General features: G+C 47.7%; 1 protein-coding gene across 1 annotated transcript in view; it reads right to left on the minus strand.

The window, feature by feature from the left end:
- The window catches only part of Muc16 (mucin 16, cell surface associated), a 94,392-nt gene that overhangs the window by 53,346 nt on the left and 23,690 nt on the right, over positions 1–17,356 (minus strand). Inside the window, 13 exon segments of the mRNA XM_048811108.1 lie at positions 80–210; positions 2,146–2,211; positions 2,424–2,459; positions 3,040–3,212; positions 4,042–4,109; positions 4,203–4,333; positions 5,594–5,629; positions 7,612–7,781; positions 9,827–9,894; positions 9,990–10,114; positions 10,748–10,813; positions 11,037–11,072; positions 14,052–14,224. Of these exon segments, the coding sequence (XP_048667065.1) occupies positions 80–210; positions 2,146–2,211; positions 2,424–2,459; positions 3,040–3,212; positions 4,042–4,109; positions 4,203–4,333; positions 5,594–5,629; positions 7,612–7,781; positions 9,827–9,894; positions 9,990–10,114; positions 10,748–10,813; positions 11,037–11,072; positions 14,052–14,224 (1,279 nt within the window).

The following is a 17,356-nucleotide window of genomic DNA, read 5'->3' on the forward strand; positions in this document are numbered from 1 at the left end:
GGGGCCGGGTGAGGTGGGTGGGGCTGGAACCCGTCTGGGGGTTGTGGGCGGGGCCAAGCGAGGTGGGCGGGGCTCTCACCAGGTACTGCAGGATTCTTTCCGTGGAGCTGAACTTTCTGGAGCCCGTGTTCTGCATGTCCTCCTCGTACTCCAGGTTGGTGATGGTGAAGTTGAGGGTGAATGGCAGCTGGGAAGGGACCGCCACCGCAGCTGGGGAGCAGAAACAGAGACCGCATGTATGGCAGACCTAGTCTGGGCCCCAAGACAACTTCAGAGGACCTGGCTGGAGGGTTTGCAGCCGGCAGGACAGGAAGAGGGACAGCCAGGTAGGGAGGAAAGCCGGGTGTTGGAAACTGCCACAGAAGTAGGTTAGAAGCCCAGATGCAGATTAAGGAACCCGTCAGGGTGGCCAGGGATTGAGTTCTGGCCCTAACAGGTTCTGGAGAAAGAGCTAAAAGGAACAGGATTGGGGAAATGTCATGGTTGGGAGTATAAGGGAAAAATTCAATTCAGTCCCACTTAACGTGTAACAAACTATTTTTTTTTTTGAACATCCGCCGAACAGCAGTCCTTAAAGGAGATCCTCTCTCACCTACTGAACTGGCTTACCCCTGCGCACCCCATCCCATGGCTCCCAGAACTTGTCCATTAACAGAGAGGCCACACTGAGAGCTTTGTTACTGTGGTTATGGCCACACGGCTGAGTGGGGTCTGGTTTCAAATTCCCTCTCTGCCCCTCACCATCCGGATGACTGTGGACAGTTTACCTGCCTGAACCTCAGCTGCTTCCACTATAAAGGGGGGAATCCTACACTTTGTAGGGACCCTACTTTGTAGGGACATGATGAAAGTGAGATGACTGTTTGTTAGAGAGTCAGCACATCTCAAGGGCATCGCACAAGAACAAAATAAAGCTGATCCCCAAAGGCCCAACTGGCATATTTCCATTTCCATTTATTTTATATTTGTATTTAATTATTTTTTTTTTAAAAGGAAACATTTTTAAATTTTATTTATTTATTTTTATGTGGTCCTGAGGATCGAACCCCATGCCTCACGCATGCTGGGCAAGCGCTCTACCACTGAGTGACAACCCCAGCCCTGTATTTAATTTTTCTCAAAATAAAATTATAGAGAGAGAGCACAGATCCGTGAGTGCCAGGGCGTGGGCTGTGTGAGCATGACTGTACAGGAGTAACTGGAGGGAGATCCTCGTGGGGCTGGAACAGTTCTGTCTCTTGGTTGTGGGGGTGGTTACAGGAATCTGCCCATATGATAAAATGGTCTCACACACACACACACACACACACACACACACACGCCCACACACTCAGGAGTGCATGTAAGAAACTAGTGAAATTTGACTGAGGTCTTGATTTTAACAATGTTGATTTCCTGATTTCGATACTGTATTAGAGTTGTGCAAGGTGTAGCCACTGGGGAAATTGGATGAAGAGTTTAGGGGAAGTGCCTACTACTTTTACAACATTCCCTGAACCTATAATTATTTATTCAAAGTGAAAAGCTGAGAATTGAAAGAATACAGCATGTGTGAGGACACACAGGAAGTGCTGAATACTATGGCTCTCTCTTATTATCAATTCTACCTGGATGGACCTTCCAGGTGACCCAGGGCACTAACCCCAGGGAAGGACCACATCTGATTTCCTCAGCCCAGTAGAGAACTGGCACCCCATAAATACTTGTCAAACTCAATTTCCTGCCAGCCCTGTGCGAGGTTCTTACATATAGAGTGTACCTACACAAGTAAGATGGCTACAATGTCACTGGGCGATATAATCTCATGGGACCACTGTCCCATGTGTGATCCATCCTTGACTGAAATGCTGTCACCGGTCACATAACTGTCTTTTCATTGAACATTCATAACAAACTTAGGAAATGTTATAGCTCCACTTGGCAGATGAAGAAGGTAAGTAAAGTGCCTAAGGTCAACGTGGCTAGGGAAATGAGGAGCACAGGTCCCCTGGCTCTTGCGTTCACAGAGGAGCAGGAGGTGGCTGTGGCAGCTCCCGGCCACCCCCCACGCTTTCCTTTGCCCCCCCCCCCCGCATCTCCCAGGTCCTCGCTTTGAGGCTGTGCACGCTGACTTCCCGGAAGAGGTTGGAAAGAGAAGTCACCCACCTGTGGAGCTGGAGAGGTGGGCGTGCGCCGTGGAAGTCGTTGGGAACAAAGTAGAGCTCACAGCGGCTGAGGAGAAACAGAATGGAGTGAGGAGGGGGATCCGGGCTGGGCACGGGTGCCACCATGAGTCTCCCTGACAAGCCCGGGCCACTGAGTGTGTGGGGGTGGGTGAGACAGTCCACTGGTTTCTTTTCTCTCCACGTCCCTGGACTCAGGGTGGGAGAACTCAGCTGTTCACAAGAGGTTTGTGCACACGGTCATCAAGGATAAGTACTCACTGCTGAGAGAGGGACCGGAGGCCTGATGGTTATAACCTGCAATGAGAAAAGGAGACAGGGTTGGAGTGCAGGCAGGAGAAGGTGCCCATCCGTCCCCATCTGCAGCAGAGGCTTCAGACGGACTCAGTGGAATACTTAGGATCTGGGAGTGGCCGTGTGCTTTCCTAAAAGAGAAAAGCTGGAGACCCAGTCTCTGTCTTCATGGGCTTGTGATTATTTGGGGAGATAAATACCCCCCAATTCTTATGGTGTATATTTGCAAGCTGTGCTTTTCAGGATCTCGAGGGGATTTTGAGACACCGATGGGGAGAAAGGTGAATGGTCAGACTCTGGAATCCCCGTTGGCTTCAGCAAGAGGGATATTCTCTTTCATGCATTTGAATAAAAGGCTTTTGTGGCTCAGACAGGTGCAGGTCACAGCCCTGGAATGTGGAGTTATGAGGGAAAGAGAAGGACTTGCAAACTTGAGGGCTCATGGGTGCCTTCTGGTTACTCAAGGGGGGCTGTTTAGGTGGAGGACAATTCACAGGACAGGTCTGTGGCAAACTGGAAAGTCTGCACCTCTTCTGAGGTGCGGATTCTCAGCTTTGGCTTGTGGTTACTAAAGGCTGCTCACCATTGACATAGAGACTGTCCCTGTCTAGGGTGAAGAAGCCCAGCTGGGTGACATCGTGGGTCTCATGGCGCAGCTCCCAGTACAACTTCTTTCTGTCCAGCTCGAGGCCCATGGGGTCAGGACGGTAGGTGCAGACTGCGTCCACCCCAGTAGCTGTTCTGTTTTTCTCAGGCCTGGGCAGAGAGGGACATAGGGATGGGGTGGTGGAGACTCTTCCATTGAAGGAGGGGATAAAGAAGGTGTGTGTGGGGGGATGCTGGGCAATCAAGTGGCCTTGGGCTGGAAATGAATAGGACAGCCATGGTCCCCATACAAAGAGGATGTGGCATCTGTAAATGTTGATATTTGTTAGGCACGGTGGTGCACACCCTAGCATCTCAGGAGAGTGAGGCAGGAGGATCACAAGTTCAAAGCTGGCCTCAGCACTTAGCAGGACCCTGTCTCAAAATAAAAAAATAAAATAAAAAAGGGCTGGGGATGTGGCTCAATGGTTAAGGGCCTCTTGGTTCAATCCCTGGTGCCAAAAAAAAAAAAAAAATCAATATGTGTACTAAACTTTAACATGACATCTGCAACAAGACCTCACAAACCCTGAAGACAGAAACAGGATGAAAGGGGTGGAAGAAAGGAATCTGGGAATTCGGCAAGGTGAAAGAAGGCAGTGTCCACTTGTTTAAATCTCAGGTCTGCCACTCACTCACTGGGTGACTCTAGGTAAATGTCCCAGCCTCTCTGTGCCTCATTTTCTTCATCTCTGAAATGAGGCCACAGTATAGACCCAATGGCAGTTAACATTTGTGTAAGTGCTCAATACAAGCCTTCCTCCTTGTCTCTCAGGAAGGAAAGAATCCAGGGAGCCCACATTTTTTATTTCGCTTCTGGAAGGAAAGGACTTGAATGGGAGCTGGGAGTCAGCTGTCCTCAGGACAGGGGGTGCAGGGTGCTGGGGCCCAGCTTGTGGTCATCTCCCCCGTGGCCTGCTTATCTCTCTGGAGCACTCACCTGAGTAAGGTCAGTTGGCAGTCAGAATACAGGTGCCCGATACTGCTATTCTGGAACACAGGCCTGAGCTGGGGACGAGAGGGAGGGAGGGAGGTGAGCTGGTGGGACAAAGGGCTGGGGACAAGACTGAGATGGGACGGTGAGCATGGGCGCACTCTCACCAGGCGTTTCAAGATCCTCTCTATGGTCTTGAATATCTCAGATCCTGGGGGCTCCATGTCCTTTGTGTAGTTCAGGCTGGTGATGGTGAAGTTGAGGGTGAAGGATACCAGGTACGAGCTTGTACCTGCAGCTGGAGAGAGAGGGGGCCGTGGCTCATTCTGACCTCCGTGTCTGGGGTGGTGGGGTGAAGGGCCAGTTGTGTTGGTTGTGGCACAATCTCTAGAGCTTTTGTATCTTGCAAAACTGAAACTCTATATTAAATTAATTTCTTTAGCAACATATCTTCAAGTTTTAACATGGATCAGAATTTTTTTTTCCTTTTTAGGACTAAATAGTATTCCATTGCACAGGTGCGTTCCATTTTTGTTTACCCGTTTGTCTGTCAGTGCACACTTGGGTTGTTCGTTATCTTTTGGCTATTATGGCTAATGCTGCTGTGAACGTGGATGTGCCAATAGAAAGATGTTTATTTCTGAACTAAAGAGACATTTTCTCTGTGCCAAATCTTTGTCTCCTCGATGACATAAGGTTAGTGATTGGGCCCCTAGAGTGTGGCTCAGGCTTAAGAGTTTGGATGGGACGGTTTCCATGGCATAAAGAAAGCCCCACAAGTTTCTAAAGGTTTCTAAAGCTTCGGGAGCCCTCAGACCCACATCTGGGAAAAACGAGGGGACAGGGCAAGAACCAAACTCCTGATTTAGATTTTTAACAATTTGCTGATGTCTGAATTGAATCCACAAATAACATACAGAGGTGGCTTCTTTCATTCATGGACTCATTCAAACAATTAATAGGAAGTGGGTGTTGACTGGGTGCTGAGTTCCCGGGGACAAACACAAAGGGGGATGGGACGGTGCAAACCCTTGGGAGCAAGGTGGGAATAAGGGAAGGTGCCATTCCACAGCAGGGGGCTTGGGAACGTTTGGAAAATAAGGAGGTACGAGGGAAGGGGGTGGCCAGTCTGCAGAAACCGCGAGGAGTGGAGGTCCTCAGGTGGGACAGTGCCAGGAAAGCAAGCACATCTGTGGGGCGGCCAAAGTGGGGGAGCGAGGGACAGAGTGGCTAGAGAGCCTGGGGGCTGCTGGTCAGCAGGGGCCAGACCCCGTGCCAGAGACCCCAGAGAGAGGTTCCTGCCTAGAGCTGGGGTCGGGGAGGTAGGAAGTCCTGGAGAGAAGGTGGAAGTCCCTGGAGGAACAAGGGACAGGAGGGAGTGTGTGGAAATTGGCTCCATCCTCAAAGCGTGTGGGGAGGAAGCTGTTAATTGGATCCTGGGCTCTGTCGGAATCTGCAGGGCTCGAGGGAGGGCACCGTCGGGTTCTCTCCCATGAGCTCTAAGAGAGGAAAGCTCCTGGGGACATTGGGGGGATCTGTCGCAGCTTTGAATACTCACTGCTGGTGGTAAGGGCCAAGGACCGTTGGTTGTAACCTGCAGAGGCGGAGACAGCAAGAAAGGCCTGTTAGGATGGCCACAGCAAAGGCAGGAGAAGGTGGCAGCCCCGGAGACCCGAGTCCTGAAGACACTTATGAGACGGGAAGACAAGCAACGTTTTCCTGGGTCCCTGTTCTGTGCCTTGTTCTTTGACGGTGGGATGCACACCATCACCATCGTTTTTACTGAGAGTTGATAACAAGAGGTGCCTGTGGTAACCAAGAGGGACCTGCCGGGCCCTGGTGACGGTGCTTCACTCGAGGTCAAAACACACTCAGGGACATTTTCTCCCTCCGTAAGGATAATTTAATTCTATCTTTGCTCTCTCAGCTTTGTCTCCTTCACAAAATTTGGTGATGGTGGGGTCTTTTTCTAGCTTAGTGTCTGGGTTTTGGGGATGTGGAATTGACAAAGTTGTGGCGAACTGAGGAGGGGCACGGGGAGGTGAAAATATGGAAGAGATGGAGGAAGAGAGTGACATGCATGGTTTGGAATATTAAGAACAATTTGGATAATGGCATGGGATGGTGTAAAGGGAGAGAGAGACTTGAGGGTCAGATGGACGTTATCGTGGTTGGAGCCTAGAAGCAACTGGGGAGAAGACTGGATTTTTTTGTTTGGCCTGGGTCATGGTTGGCATTTCTTCTGATCCTCAATGGGAGATGAAAGATTGGCTCCAGAGGAGGCCTGAGACTTACTAGGGTTATTCCTGAATGATCTCATGTGATTACCCAGAACAATCCCACATGATATTTTTACCCCATTCTGCAGCGTAAAACACTAAACCCTAACACTGAGACGGTAACAGGACTTGTCCTGCATCACACGAAACAGAACCGTCACTCAACAGCGTCCACACTGTTCACCACTGCTGCAAGTTAGTTGCAATTTTGGAGCAAACCTTCTAAGGGCCAAGAATAACGCGTGCTACAGATAATACAAAGAAGTATAGGTATTGCAAACCAGGCATAAAGGAAAGTGGATAAAGTGGATAGAGATGGGAGAAAACTACGCATTTGGTTAGTCTGTTAAGCTAGAGGTCACCAGATGCCCCTGCCTGTCCTTCTGTTTGGGGCTTGCTCTATTTGGATGGTCTGCTGAGTTTCCTGGTTTAGCTGTGCCTCCAGTCCTTGGGTAACATCTTCATTTTGCCATGCGTTATAATTGGGTGATCCCTGGGCAAATGACTTCCTCCCTGAATGGACAGTGGCTCTAGGTCAAAACGAGTATCACTACTCCCAGAGTCTTGCGTGAGATTAACATGAAACAATACAAGCCAAGTCCTCATCGCCGTTCCTGGTGCACAGGAAACTTTGAATAAATGGGAGCCGCAGTTGTGGTCTTTACTCTTGGCAGTAGTGTTGTAGTGTGGGTATTTTTTGGCTATGATGTGTCAACAGCTACCATTCCTGATGTATTGACTGAAGGTGGTGATGTTTCCAGAGGGCAGTGTGAGTCAGCTGGCTCTTGGGGCCTGAGAATGTGCCTTACGTTGTCACGATGAACAGAAAAAAGTGGAGTGAGGGCTGAACTTGAACTAGGCCCCTGAAGACTCTTGGGGGAGACACTTAACCATAGGACTCTGCAGCACCCCATGTCCCCTGCATCATCTGGGTGCTCCCGCTGGGCTTTATGGAAGCAGATGAGAATAAGAGACATTTCATCTCCGAAGGTGGAAGGGGAGAAGAAATCAGCCTCTGTTAGTGTGCTGACCGTGGAAAACGAGCTCTCAAGGAGACCTGGGTTTGTGTCAGAGCTGTTTTGCTCTAGTTAACTCTTCATAGAATCTTGTGCTTTCTAGGTTAGGGGCACCCTGTCCTCTACCTAGTAGATGTTATGAGCATCCCTACAGGGGGTCACATGAAAATGTCTCCAGGCATTGCCTAATGTCCCCTGGGTTGCAAAGTCACCCCCAGTCAAGAACTACCAGTAGAGAGAGATCTGGGTCTGTGGAGACCCCTGTTGTAGTGGTCACTCACCATTGATATAGAGGCTGTCTCTGTCCAGGGTGTAGGGGCCCAGCCGGGTGATTCCGTGGGTCAGCTGGCTCACTTCCTGGTACAGCTGCTTTCGGTCCAGACTGGGACTCATGGGGTCAGGATGGTAGGTGCAGATGGCATTCACGGTGGTGACCGCCTCACTCTTGGACCTGCCACGACAGGGATGTGGGAGTGGGGACACCCAGAGACGTGGGAGAGTCACGTCTCTCCTTCAGTCCGAGCCCTTCCTGATTTCGTGACCCTTCTCTATGGGTCGTGTCTGGTTTCTCAGACACATTCCTGTCTGGTCCTTTGTGCAGGCTCCCTGCCTGTCTGTAAACTGGTTGCTCTCCAGAGCCTCATCCTCAACCAACTTCTCCTTTTTGGATCCCCATTCTTCTTGGCTAACACCCACTGTGTCAGGTACCAGCTCATGATCATAAGACACAATTGCACTTTAAAGAGACTTCTCTCCTGAGCATCACTTCATGTGACCAACAGCCTCAAGGATGCCCTCAGACCCCTTTGATCCTGTATTTCCCAAGTTCAGCTTATCATCTTGTCCCCCTGAAATACAAAGCCTGCTCCTTCCCCATGTTTCTCTGTCCGTGTCAGTGCCAGAGGTCTGGAGGCCTCCCGGACCCCCTCGTAGCATTTCTCCCCACGGCCACGGTGCACCCAGGTCCCTTCTATCTTCTCAATGGCCCGCTCAACTTTCCTGATCCAGCATCATTTTAAATGATCCCTGACCACATTTGCTAATGCCTTACTTAAAACAAGCCACATCATGCCAATCAGAGCTGCACTGACAACTCCAGAGACCCCCCCGGCTCTGAATAAAATTATGAATAATATTTACAAGACAACTTCTAGGTGATAATATTTATGGGACAGCTTTTACCGGGTACTCGACTTTTTGCCGTGGCTGTCCCACTTTATCTTGTCAACAACTCTACGAAATAGATATGGATGCTATTCCTGTTTCTTAAACATTTTAAATTACAGCTTTATCGAAATATGATTCGATGTTTTGACACCCGTATGCATTACTTGCAGTCAAGCTGATTAACATTTCCATCGCTTTACATAGCGCTTTTCTCCTGTGTGTGTCTCTGTGTGGAGAATACTCAAGATCTACTTAGCAAATTTCAAGTATGCGATGCAGCGTCATTAACTCTATCCATGCTCATTTTATCACTGAGGAAACAAAGTCACATACATAGTAAAGAATTTCCCAAACATCATATAGCTAGGGTCAGAAACAGAGTGTGATGTAACACATTTGGACACCAGAGACTATTTGTGTGTCACCTCATTGCTATACAAAACACGGTGACAACTCCTTGGTATGGCCTGGGGTCTCCACCCTGGGTCTCCTCTCAGGATGCTGTTTCTCCACTGCCCCAGCAGCTGTGATCTCAGCCATCCACACAGTTCCCAGGCAACCCACCTCCTTCCTCCCTTCTCTATCCCCCGCTCTCTCCCCCTCTCTCTTCCCCCTCCCTCCCTCCCTTCCTTTCTTTTCCATTCCTTCACCCATTCCTTGAACCGTCTGCTGTTTGTCCCTCCCTCTCCTCCTATTTCACTGAACTTTGCCCACACATCATGCTCTTTCTCACATGTGCCATTACTCACAATGGCCCACCCTTGAAATGCCACCTTGGCCAGTGCTTCCTCGGGCTAATGTACAGTCAGCTGTCAAAACCGGCCTCGGGCATCACCCTCTCCGGGCAGCCTCTACCCAGGACCCTCGTGATGAGCTCAAAGTCCACACTCTGGGCTCCTGTGGCCCCCGTGTAGAGTTCAGTGGTCACAGGAACCCTGCTCACATTATGGTTTCAGTTCATGTGGCTGCCTCTCTCGAGTTGGGGCACCTAGAGGGAAGGACTCACAGTCCACCTCAGTGTCCCCAGTACCATTGCAAGAATGGCCTAAGCTATCATTCCTGTTTGCTAATGAGTTGGCGCTGCCCTTGCTGATCCATGAACCTGCTTGCTCCGTTCTCTGCTTGTCCAAATAGCTGAAGGCCAGCTCTTTTGGCAATCCCTCTCTTTAATGCTCTTAGCCAAAGAGAGTGTCTTCCATGTCCGCGTTCCTGGACGGCTGCAGCCATTTATGATCCTTGCTGTCTAGGGACCAGGCTCAGGCCCTCACCTCCAGGTAGGTTTGCCTGTGACAGCACAGTCCCTCGTGATGTGATGGAGGGAAGACTCACCTGAGCAAAGACAGTCTGCAGCCAGAGTAGCTGGAGCCGATGCTGGTGTTCCTGAACACAGACTCGAGCTGGGAGGAAGGACAGGGAGATGAGTGGGGTGGGCTGAGGGGCCTGGTGGGGGATAAGACACAGCAGGCCCCTGTAGGCATTGGCTGGCTCTTACCAGGCGAATCAGGGCCTTCTCCGTGGAGTTAAAGTTCAAGGACCCTGGGCGCCCCATGTCTGGGGTGTAATATAGGTTGGTGATTGTCAGGTTCAGGGTAAATGTCACCAGGACCGGTTGTAGACCTGCAGCCGGAGGACAGGGGAAAGAGAGCCTGTCGGGTTAGTGCCTAGCTGGGTGTGGGCTGAAGAGCTTAACCGTCTCTAGAGTCACAGTGTCCACCAGGTGAGGCCTGGGATAGCCCATTTGGGCTAGCCTGCAGCCAACCAGAGTGGATGTGTGACTTCAGCTAGGAAGAGAACCCCAGTCCTCTCAGCCCAGAAGGACAAAGGTTGACAAGGGACTTCTCATTGATAAGAGGAGGAGCCGAGACCTTTTGTTCTTAGGTCTTAGGCCACAAATACGTGAGCAGTAAAAAAATCCAAATAGTAATAATGACCAAGAAGGAAAAGAGCACAGAGGTGTGTATGGGATGTGAAGGGGGGACGTTCCCTGACAGGTACATGCTGGGCTGAGACCTGCAGGACAAGAAGGAACCAGCAGATGAATTCCAAGGGCAGGAAATGCAATAACCCTAAAGAGAGAGGGATGTGTGGACCCTGGAGGAATAGAAATGAGGCTGCTACGGCAGAGGTGAGGCAGCAAGGGGCAGAGTGAGGCAGGCTGAGGCAGGGGACATTGGTTCCAGACTATGCAGGTATCCATCAGCTGCTGAATGGGAGATGAAGTTTTGGGGGACCCAGAGTCCAGACTCCTACCTGTAGAGCTGGAAATAGGGGTCACAGATGTTGGGGATCCTAGAGGGTATGTGGAGGTCACTAGATCTGAAAGAAAATACAACACAAATAAAGATTACTGAGCTTCATTGGGAAGCCACAAGAGAACCAGCTGTTAATGGGAACTTGAGGCTCTACTTGGTCCATCCTGAGACCTTTGACTGGCCTGGGGCCTCTCTGGAGCTGAGAACCCAGGGGATGGGGCACACTACCTCAGGCTTGGGGAGGAAGGGTACTGGGGCATGGGGACTTTAGGGCCATCCATACTCACTGCTCTTGGTTGAAGCCCAGTACTGATGGGTATAACCTGCAGAGGGAGGGAAGAAAGAGTGAGATGCTAGGAGGAGGCTTGGAAAGGGTGAAGTCATGTGGTCATCTATTTTTAGTTTTCTGAAGACTCTCCATACGTAATGGATGTGCTTCACATTCCCACCAACGGTGCCTAAGAGTTTTCCTTTGTCCATACCTTTACCACCACTTTCTTTTTTCTTTTCTGGAAATAGCCGTTCATTCCAACTAGGGTTGTAGCAATGCCCCTTCCTCCACTAAAGAGTCTTAATTAAGCTTTTCCAGAAACCCTCCCCATAATTGTTCTTATTAACAGAATATTAGCGAAAATTTCTGCCAAAAAACTCAAGGTGGGTTAGGACTTCCTATGCCTTTGTGAGGACTAAGTTGCTCTATCTTGCAAAAGCTAAGTTTGGCTGCAGACTTGATGATGTCTTGTAAAAACCTCTGACTAATCTAAAAAAGGGGACAAAAAGCACTTTATGTGAACTCAAAAAAAAAAAAAAAAGAAAAGAGAATACTTTTATGTAGACTCCTACAAAAATGTAAACTTCCAAGGCCCCCTACCCCCCCGCCATTGGGTATAAGGTTCCAAGCATTTCCAGACTCCAGGTTCGTAGGATTTTTTTAGGCACGAGCCTTACTTTGAACTAGTGCAGCCATTAAACCTGCTTCCTCTTAATTCCTGGGTGCCCAGCTGCACCTGTCCTGCATCAGGGTGAGATGCTATCTCATTGTGGGCTGATTTGTATTTCCCTGGGGACATTATGTCCAGTGAAATAAACCAGACAAAGAAGGACGTGTACTGCATGTTCCCACTCATGTGGAAGCCAAGAAAGTTGATCTCAAAGAGGAAGAGAGTGAAATAGTGATTGCTGGAGGCTGGGAGGGGTAGAGGGCCATTGGATAATAAATATCTCAGTATAGTTAGATATGAGCTGGGCACAGTGGCGGGCGCCTGTAATCCCAGCAACTGGAGGAGCTGAGCAGCAGGGTTGCAAGGATCCCCAGCCTCAGCCACTTAGCAAGGCCCTAGGAAACTTAGTGAGACCTTGTCTCAAAGTAAAAATTAAGAAAAAAGGGCTGGGGATATGGCCTAGTGATTAAATGTCCTTGGGTTTAAACCCTGGTACCAAAAAAATAAATAATAAATAAATAGAGTTAGATATGAAGAATAATTTTCATATTCTACACCACAGTAGGATGATGGTAGATTACAAACTATTATTTTATGATGCACCAGAAGAGAGGTGTCCATTGGCTTCAGATGCAAAGAAATGATAAGAAGATGGAAATGTTAATTAGCTTGATTTGATCATTACATAGTACACACATGGACTGAATTAACACACTGCACCCTATATATAACGTGCAGTTATTTGGTGTCAATTAAAAAGAAAAAAAATCAAAATGAGTGAGAAGCAGAAGTCAAAACAGAATTCAAGACCCCATCTTCCTGAGCTCTTCTCTGAGATTCATCAATAAATAACATCTACTGTTATTAGTTAATTGCCTTGTACTCTTGTTGCTCACAATATTATTATCCTCATTATCATTAATCACAAAGATAGCAGCAATTAGGGCCCCTTCATTATTGTGTGTGTGGGTTAGTGCGTACCTGGAATAATGTCAAACTCATTAAATGAATAATAGAGACAGCATTATATGTGTGGTTAGCCTCTTTTGTGTTTTCTTCATCCATTACAGAGGGATTCTCTGCCCTTAACTACTTCTATTTTTTTTGTGTGTGTGCTTCTCATAGAGTGATGATTCTATGACATAATGTGCATAGAGTTTTGGGTGGGATTACTAGACTTTGTATGTGAAGTTCAGGGTCATAGGAATTCCTCAGTAATGATTAGCCTTTCTTACAGGTGTTACTGTTGATGCTGTTGCCCAAGGCGTTGTTGCACAGGACACCAGCATTGCGAAGAGCTTTGAGGTTAGTTTGTCAGGGCAGGTGTAGCTCTGGCTAGCCCTTGGAGATGAATGAAGGATCCCAGGCTGCCGTTAGGGAGGGGAAGAGGTTACCAATCACTGCGGTTAGGAAGCTGGGGGCTCCAGGGGCACAGTTGACCTCAACAGCCACCGTGGGCTGGTTTACCCTCTTCCTTCCCTAATGCCATGTGCTGCTCCCGCTGGGTCTGTGAATGGGCACAGGAATGAATGTGGAAGGAATCTTCGTGTGCAGCTTAAGCAAATTGGTGCGGCCAATATGGAAAGCAGTATGGAGATTCCTTGGAAAGCTGGGAATGGAACCACTATATGTCCTAGCTCCCCTCTCTTTGGTCTATATCCAAAGGACTTAAAAACAGTATCCTACAGGGACACAGCCACATCAATGTTTATAGCAACACAATTCACAATAGCTAAATTGTGGAACCAACCTAGATGCCCTTCAATAGATGAATGGATAAAAAATGTGGCATATATACACAAGGGAATATTACTCAGCAATAAAAGAGAGTAAAATCATGGCATTTGCAGGTAAATGGATGGAGTTAGAGAAGATAATGCTAAGTAAAGTTAGCCAATCCCCAAAAACCAGATGCTGAATGTTTTCTTTGATGTAAGGAGGCTGATTCATGGTGGGATAGGGAGCGGGAGCATGGGAGGAATAGACGAACTCTAGATAGGGCAGAGGGGTGGGAGGGGAAGGGAGGGGGCAGGGGATAATTAATGATGGTGGAATGTGATAATCATTACTATCCAAAGTACATGTATGAAGACATGAATTGGTGTGAATATACTATGTATACAACCAGAGATATGAAAAATTGTGCTCTATATATGTAATAAGAATTGTAATGTATTCTGCTGTCATATATAAACAAAAAAATTAAATAAAAAACATCCTTTTAAGATTTTGAGGGGAGAAGAATGAGCCCCCATGGACATTCTAGGTTGGCCCGGGACTCTGTCTGTGAATCTGGAGAAACCACAGTGCAGGAAGACCCTTCAGGGATCTGGGGACCCCAGCTGAAGCAGAGCCACTCACCATTGACACACAGACTGTTCCTTTCGAGAGAGTAGGGGCCCAGCTGGGTGACACCATGGGTCAGCCGGCTCAGCTCCCAGTACAACTGCTCCCTGTCCAGCCTCGGGCCTGTGGGACCTGAATAGTAGCTGCACACTGCGTCGATCCTGGTGCTCATCTTATCCTTTTCGGCTCTGGGGAGAGAGGGACATGGGCACAGGGCTGGAGACTCCGCCACGCTGCCTCCAGTTGTACCCCTGGTCTTTTAGTCAGCACCTCTGCCTGGGTTGCCCCTGTTCTTTGACTGTATCTTTTCCTCTTTCGTCTGGGGACCAGACCCCACCTCTTTAAATGTAGCCCCCTCCCAGGGCTGCTCCGCTCCCTGTTCTTCTTATAACTCCCCCCCCGGCTCTTTGTTTCCACCCCCAGCCCCACCACACTCCCTCCCTCCACTCCGGGAAGAGCCCAGTCCTGCTGGGCCGTGGGGCTGGGAGGTGGAGCTCCCCGGGAGGGAACTGAGAAGCCTGGGACCCAGCAACACTGTGGAAAGGAGAATGGGGACCTAGGGCATGTGGGCCATCTCCCCATGGCTGCTGCATGGGCAACGGCCATCATGGAGCCTGACAGGGTGACTTCATCAGAAGTTGGTGGATCCCAAGGCTGGGTTTAGCCCTTCAGGAAAACCTTTGGGTAGGCAACTCAGTTTGGAGAGAGAGAGAGAGAGAGAGAGAGAGAGAGAGAGAGAGAGAGAGAGAATGTATAATGGCATAAAAAAACCAATATAAGAAGTAATTAGGAAGCCTTGTTGGGACACAGAGTAGCTCTCTTTTTAGTTTTTTGAGGAAACTTCGCACTGTTTTCCATAAGAGCTGTTCTAGTTTACATCCCCACCAGAAGCATTTGAGAGGGTTGGGGCTGTGGCTCAGTGAGAGAGCGCTTGCCTCACGCAGGTGAGGCACTGGGTTTGATTCTCAGCCCTGCATATAGATAAATGAATAAAATAAAGGTCCATCAACAACTAAAAAAAGATTTAAAAAAAAGTGTATGAGAGTTCCTCTTTCTCTGTATTTGTTATTTTCTTTTGTCTGTTTGATAATAGCCACTCTAACTGGGGAGAGATGGTATCGTGTGGCACTGTTCATAGTAGCCAAGATGCAGAATCAATCTAAATGTCACACACACACACACACACACGTGCGTGCATGCACTATTATTCAACCATAAAAGTGAATGAAATCCTGTCCTTCAACAAGAGGAGCCTGAAGAACATTATGCTAAGTGAAATGAGCCAGAAAGGCAAATACCACATTTTCAAATCATATGTGGAAACGAAGAAATATTGATCTCAGAGATGTGGAGAGTAGAATAGTGTTAACAGAGGCAGGGAAGGGTGGGGTGGGGTGGGGAGAGGTGGATGGAGACAGAGACATTGGTGACTGGGTAAGAAAAAAATAGGTTCTGGTGTTCCACAGGACAGGAAGGGAACCACAGTTAGCAATAATTTATTGCATATTTCAAAATAGCCAGAAGACTTTGCATATTCCCAGTACAAAGAAATGATAAGCGTTGGAAGTGGTGGAAGTGTAGTTACCCTGATGGGATCATTATACACTATGTACATGTATCAGAATATCACATCATACCCATAAATACAATATTTTGCATCATCTAGATTTTTATGTTTTCATTAGTGTATTGTAGACATAGATGCCACTAATTTATTTTTAGAGAAGCAGTGAGGCAATGTCATTGCACAATATCTTTGTCATGAGTTTAAGCTGACCTATCTGAGATGCCCGCTAGGGGACACCTGTACTGGTAGGGAGAGGTAGCCCTGTCCTGACTGGGAACGCTGCTGCTGTTATCTGTGCTGCTCAAAGCATTTCTTCTCATTCATGCCCATGAGTGTAGTGCTACTCTCAAAGTGTGGTCTAGGGACTCCTTTTGTCCCCAAAAGACTTACAAAGAGCCCACCAGGTAAGACATCATTTTCCTTTTTCATTTACTCAGGAGTATACAGTGATTTTCCCCCCCAGTGGCCCCATAAGCTAAAATATTCAAACAGATTGAAAGCAGAAGCATATATCTACCCATCTTCTTCTAGGCCAGACATTGCAAAGTTTGGTAAAAACATAAACAATACCTCTCTTCTCCTTATGCTATTTAAAAAAATATGGCTATTGTTCTTAAAAATACATTATTTGCATTAATATGAGTAGTCAGGTCTGTATATCCATAGGATCCACATTTGCAGAATGAACCAATCTTGGATCAAACATACTTTTTCAAAAAGTTGCATCTAGAGCTGAGGACACAGGTTGGTGGTGCAGTGCTGACCCAGCATGAGGCTCTGGGTTTGGTCCCCAGCACCACAATATGTACATGCATACATAAAGTTATATCTACACTAAGTATGTTCAGATGGTCTCCCTTGCCATTTCCCCTAAGCAATGCAGCCTAACCACTATTTCATGGTCTTTACATTCTATTAGGTGTTATAAGCAATCTAGAGATGATATGAGAGGCTATGCGTAGGTTACGCAAATCCTCTGCCACTTTATATAAGGGACACGAGCATCTGCAGATGTTGGTATCCTTGTGGATCTTGGGGCAAATCCTCCATGAATGCTAATGATGGCTGCATTAGGTTTATTATGTTGAATGAATGAATAAGTACTTATAAAATATATCAGCTTTAATAATTTTCAATTCAGCATATATGGGGGGACAGAACCCCCAAGCTCTCTGGAGTTCTGAGCACTTTTTAATTTAATTTTTTTCCTGAGCACTTTTTAAGAATGTAATTTGTTAGGAGGGGTCAGTGAGATGATGTTGGTAAAAGGCTACAGAGTTTTAGGATAAGATGGGTCAGTTCTGGAGATTTGATGTGCAGCATGTTGATGATAGTTGACAATACTGCAGTGTACCCTTGAAATTTGCTATGAAGGTAGATCTTCAAGTAAACTTCCCCAGCAATCATGTACAACTACGTAGAGGTGGTCGACATGCTAATGAGCCGAATTGTGATTATTTGAAGAATTGCGGTATGTCTACGTACATCACATCATCAAGTCATACACCTTAAATGTCCACAATGGGTCATTAAAGCTGATAGGAAAAAAGAGTGCAAAAGGCGTTGACCCCAGTGACCTTGAGGTCTGCTGGAATCCTGGTTAAGAGCAAGGACTCCCGAACCAGGACACTCGGGCTCCAGTCTTGGCTCTTCTCAAGCAGTTATTATTGATTATTTTGAGCCTCAGTCTTCTCATCTATAGAGTGGGATCATACTTGTGTGGTTTTCATCCTTGGGGACTAAATGAAAACAT

The sequence above is a fragment of the Marmota marmota genome, unplaced genomic scaffold (genome assembly GCF_001458135.2).
Source record: "Marmota marmota marmota unplaced genomic scaffold, marMar, whole genome shotgun sequence".
Classification (NCBI taxonomy): Eukaryota; Metazoa; Chordata; class Mammalia; order Rodentia; family Sciuridae; genus Marmota; species Marmota marmota.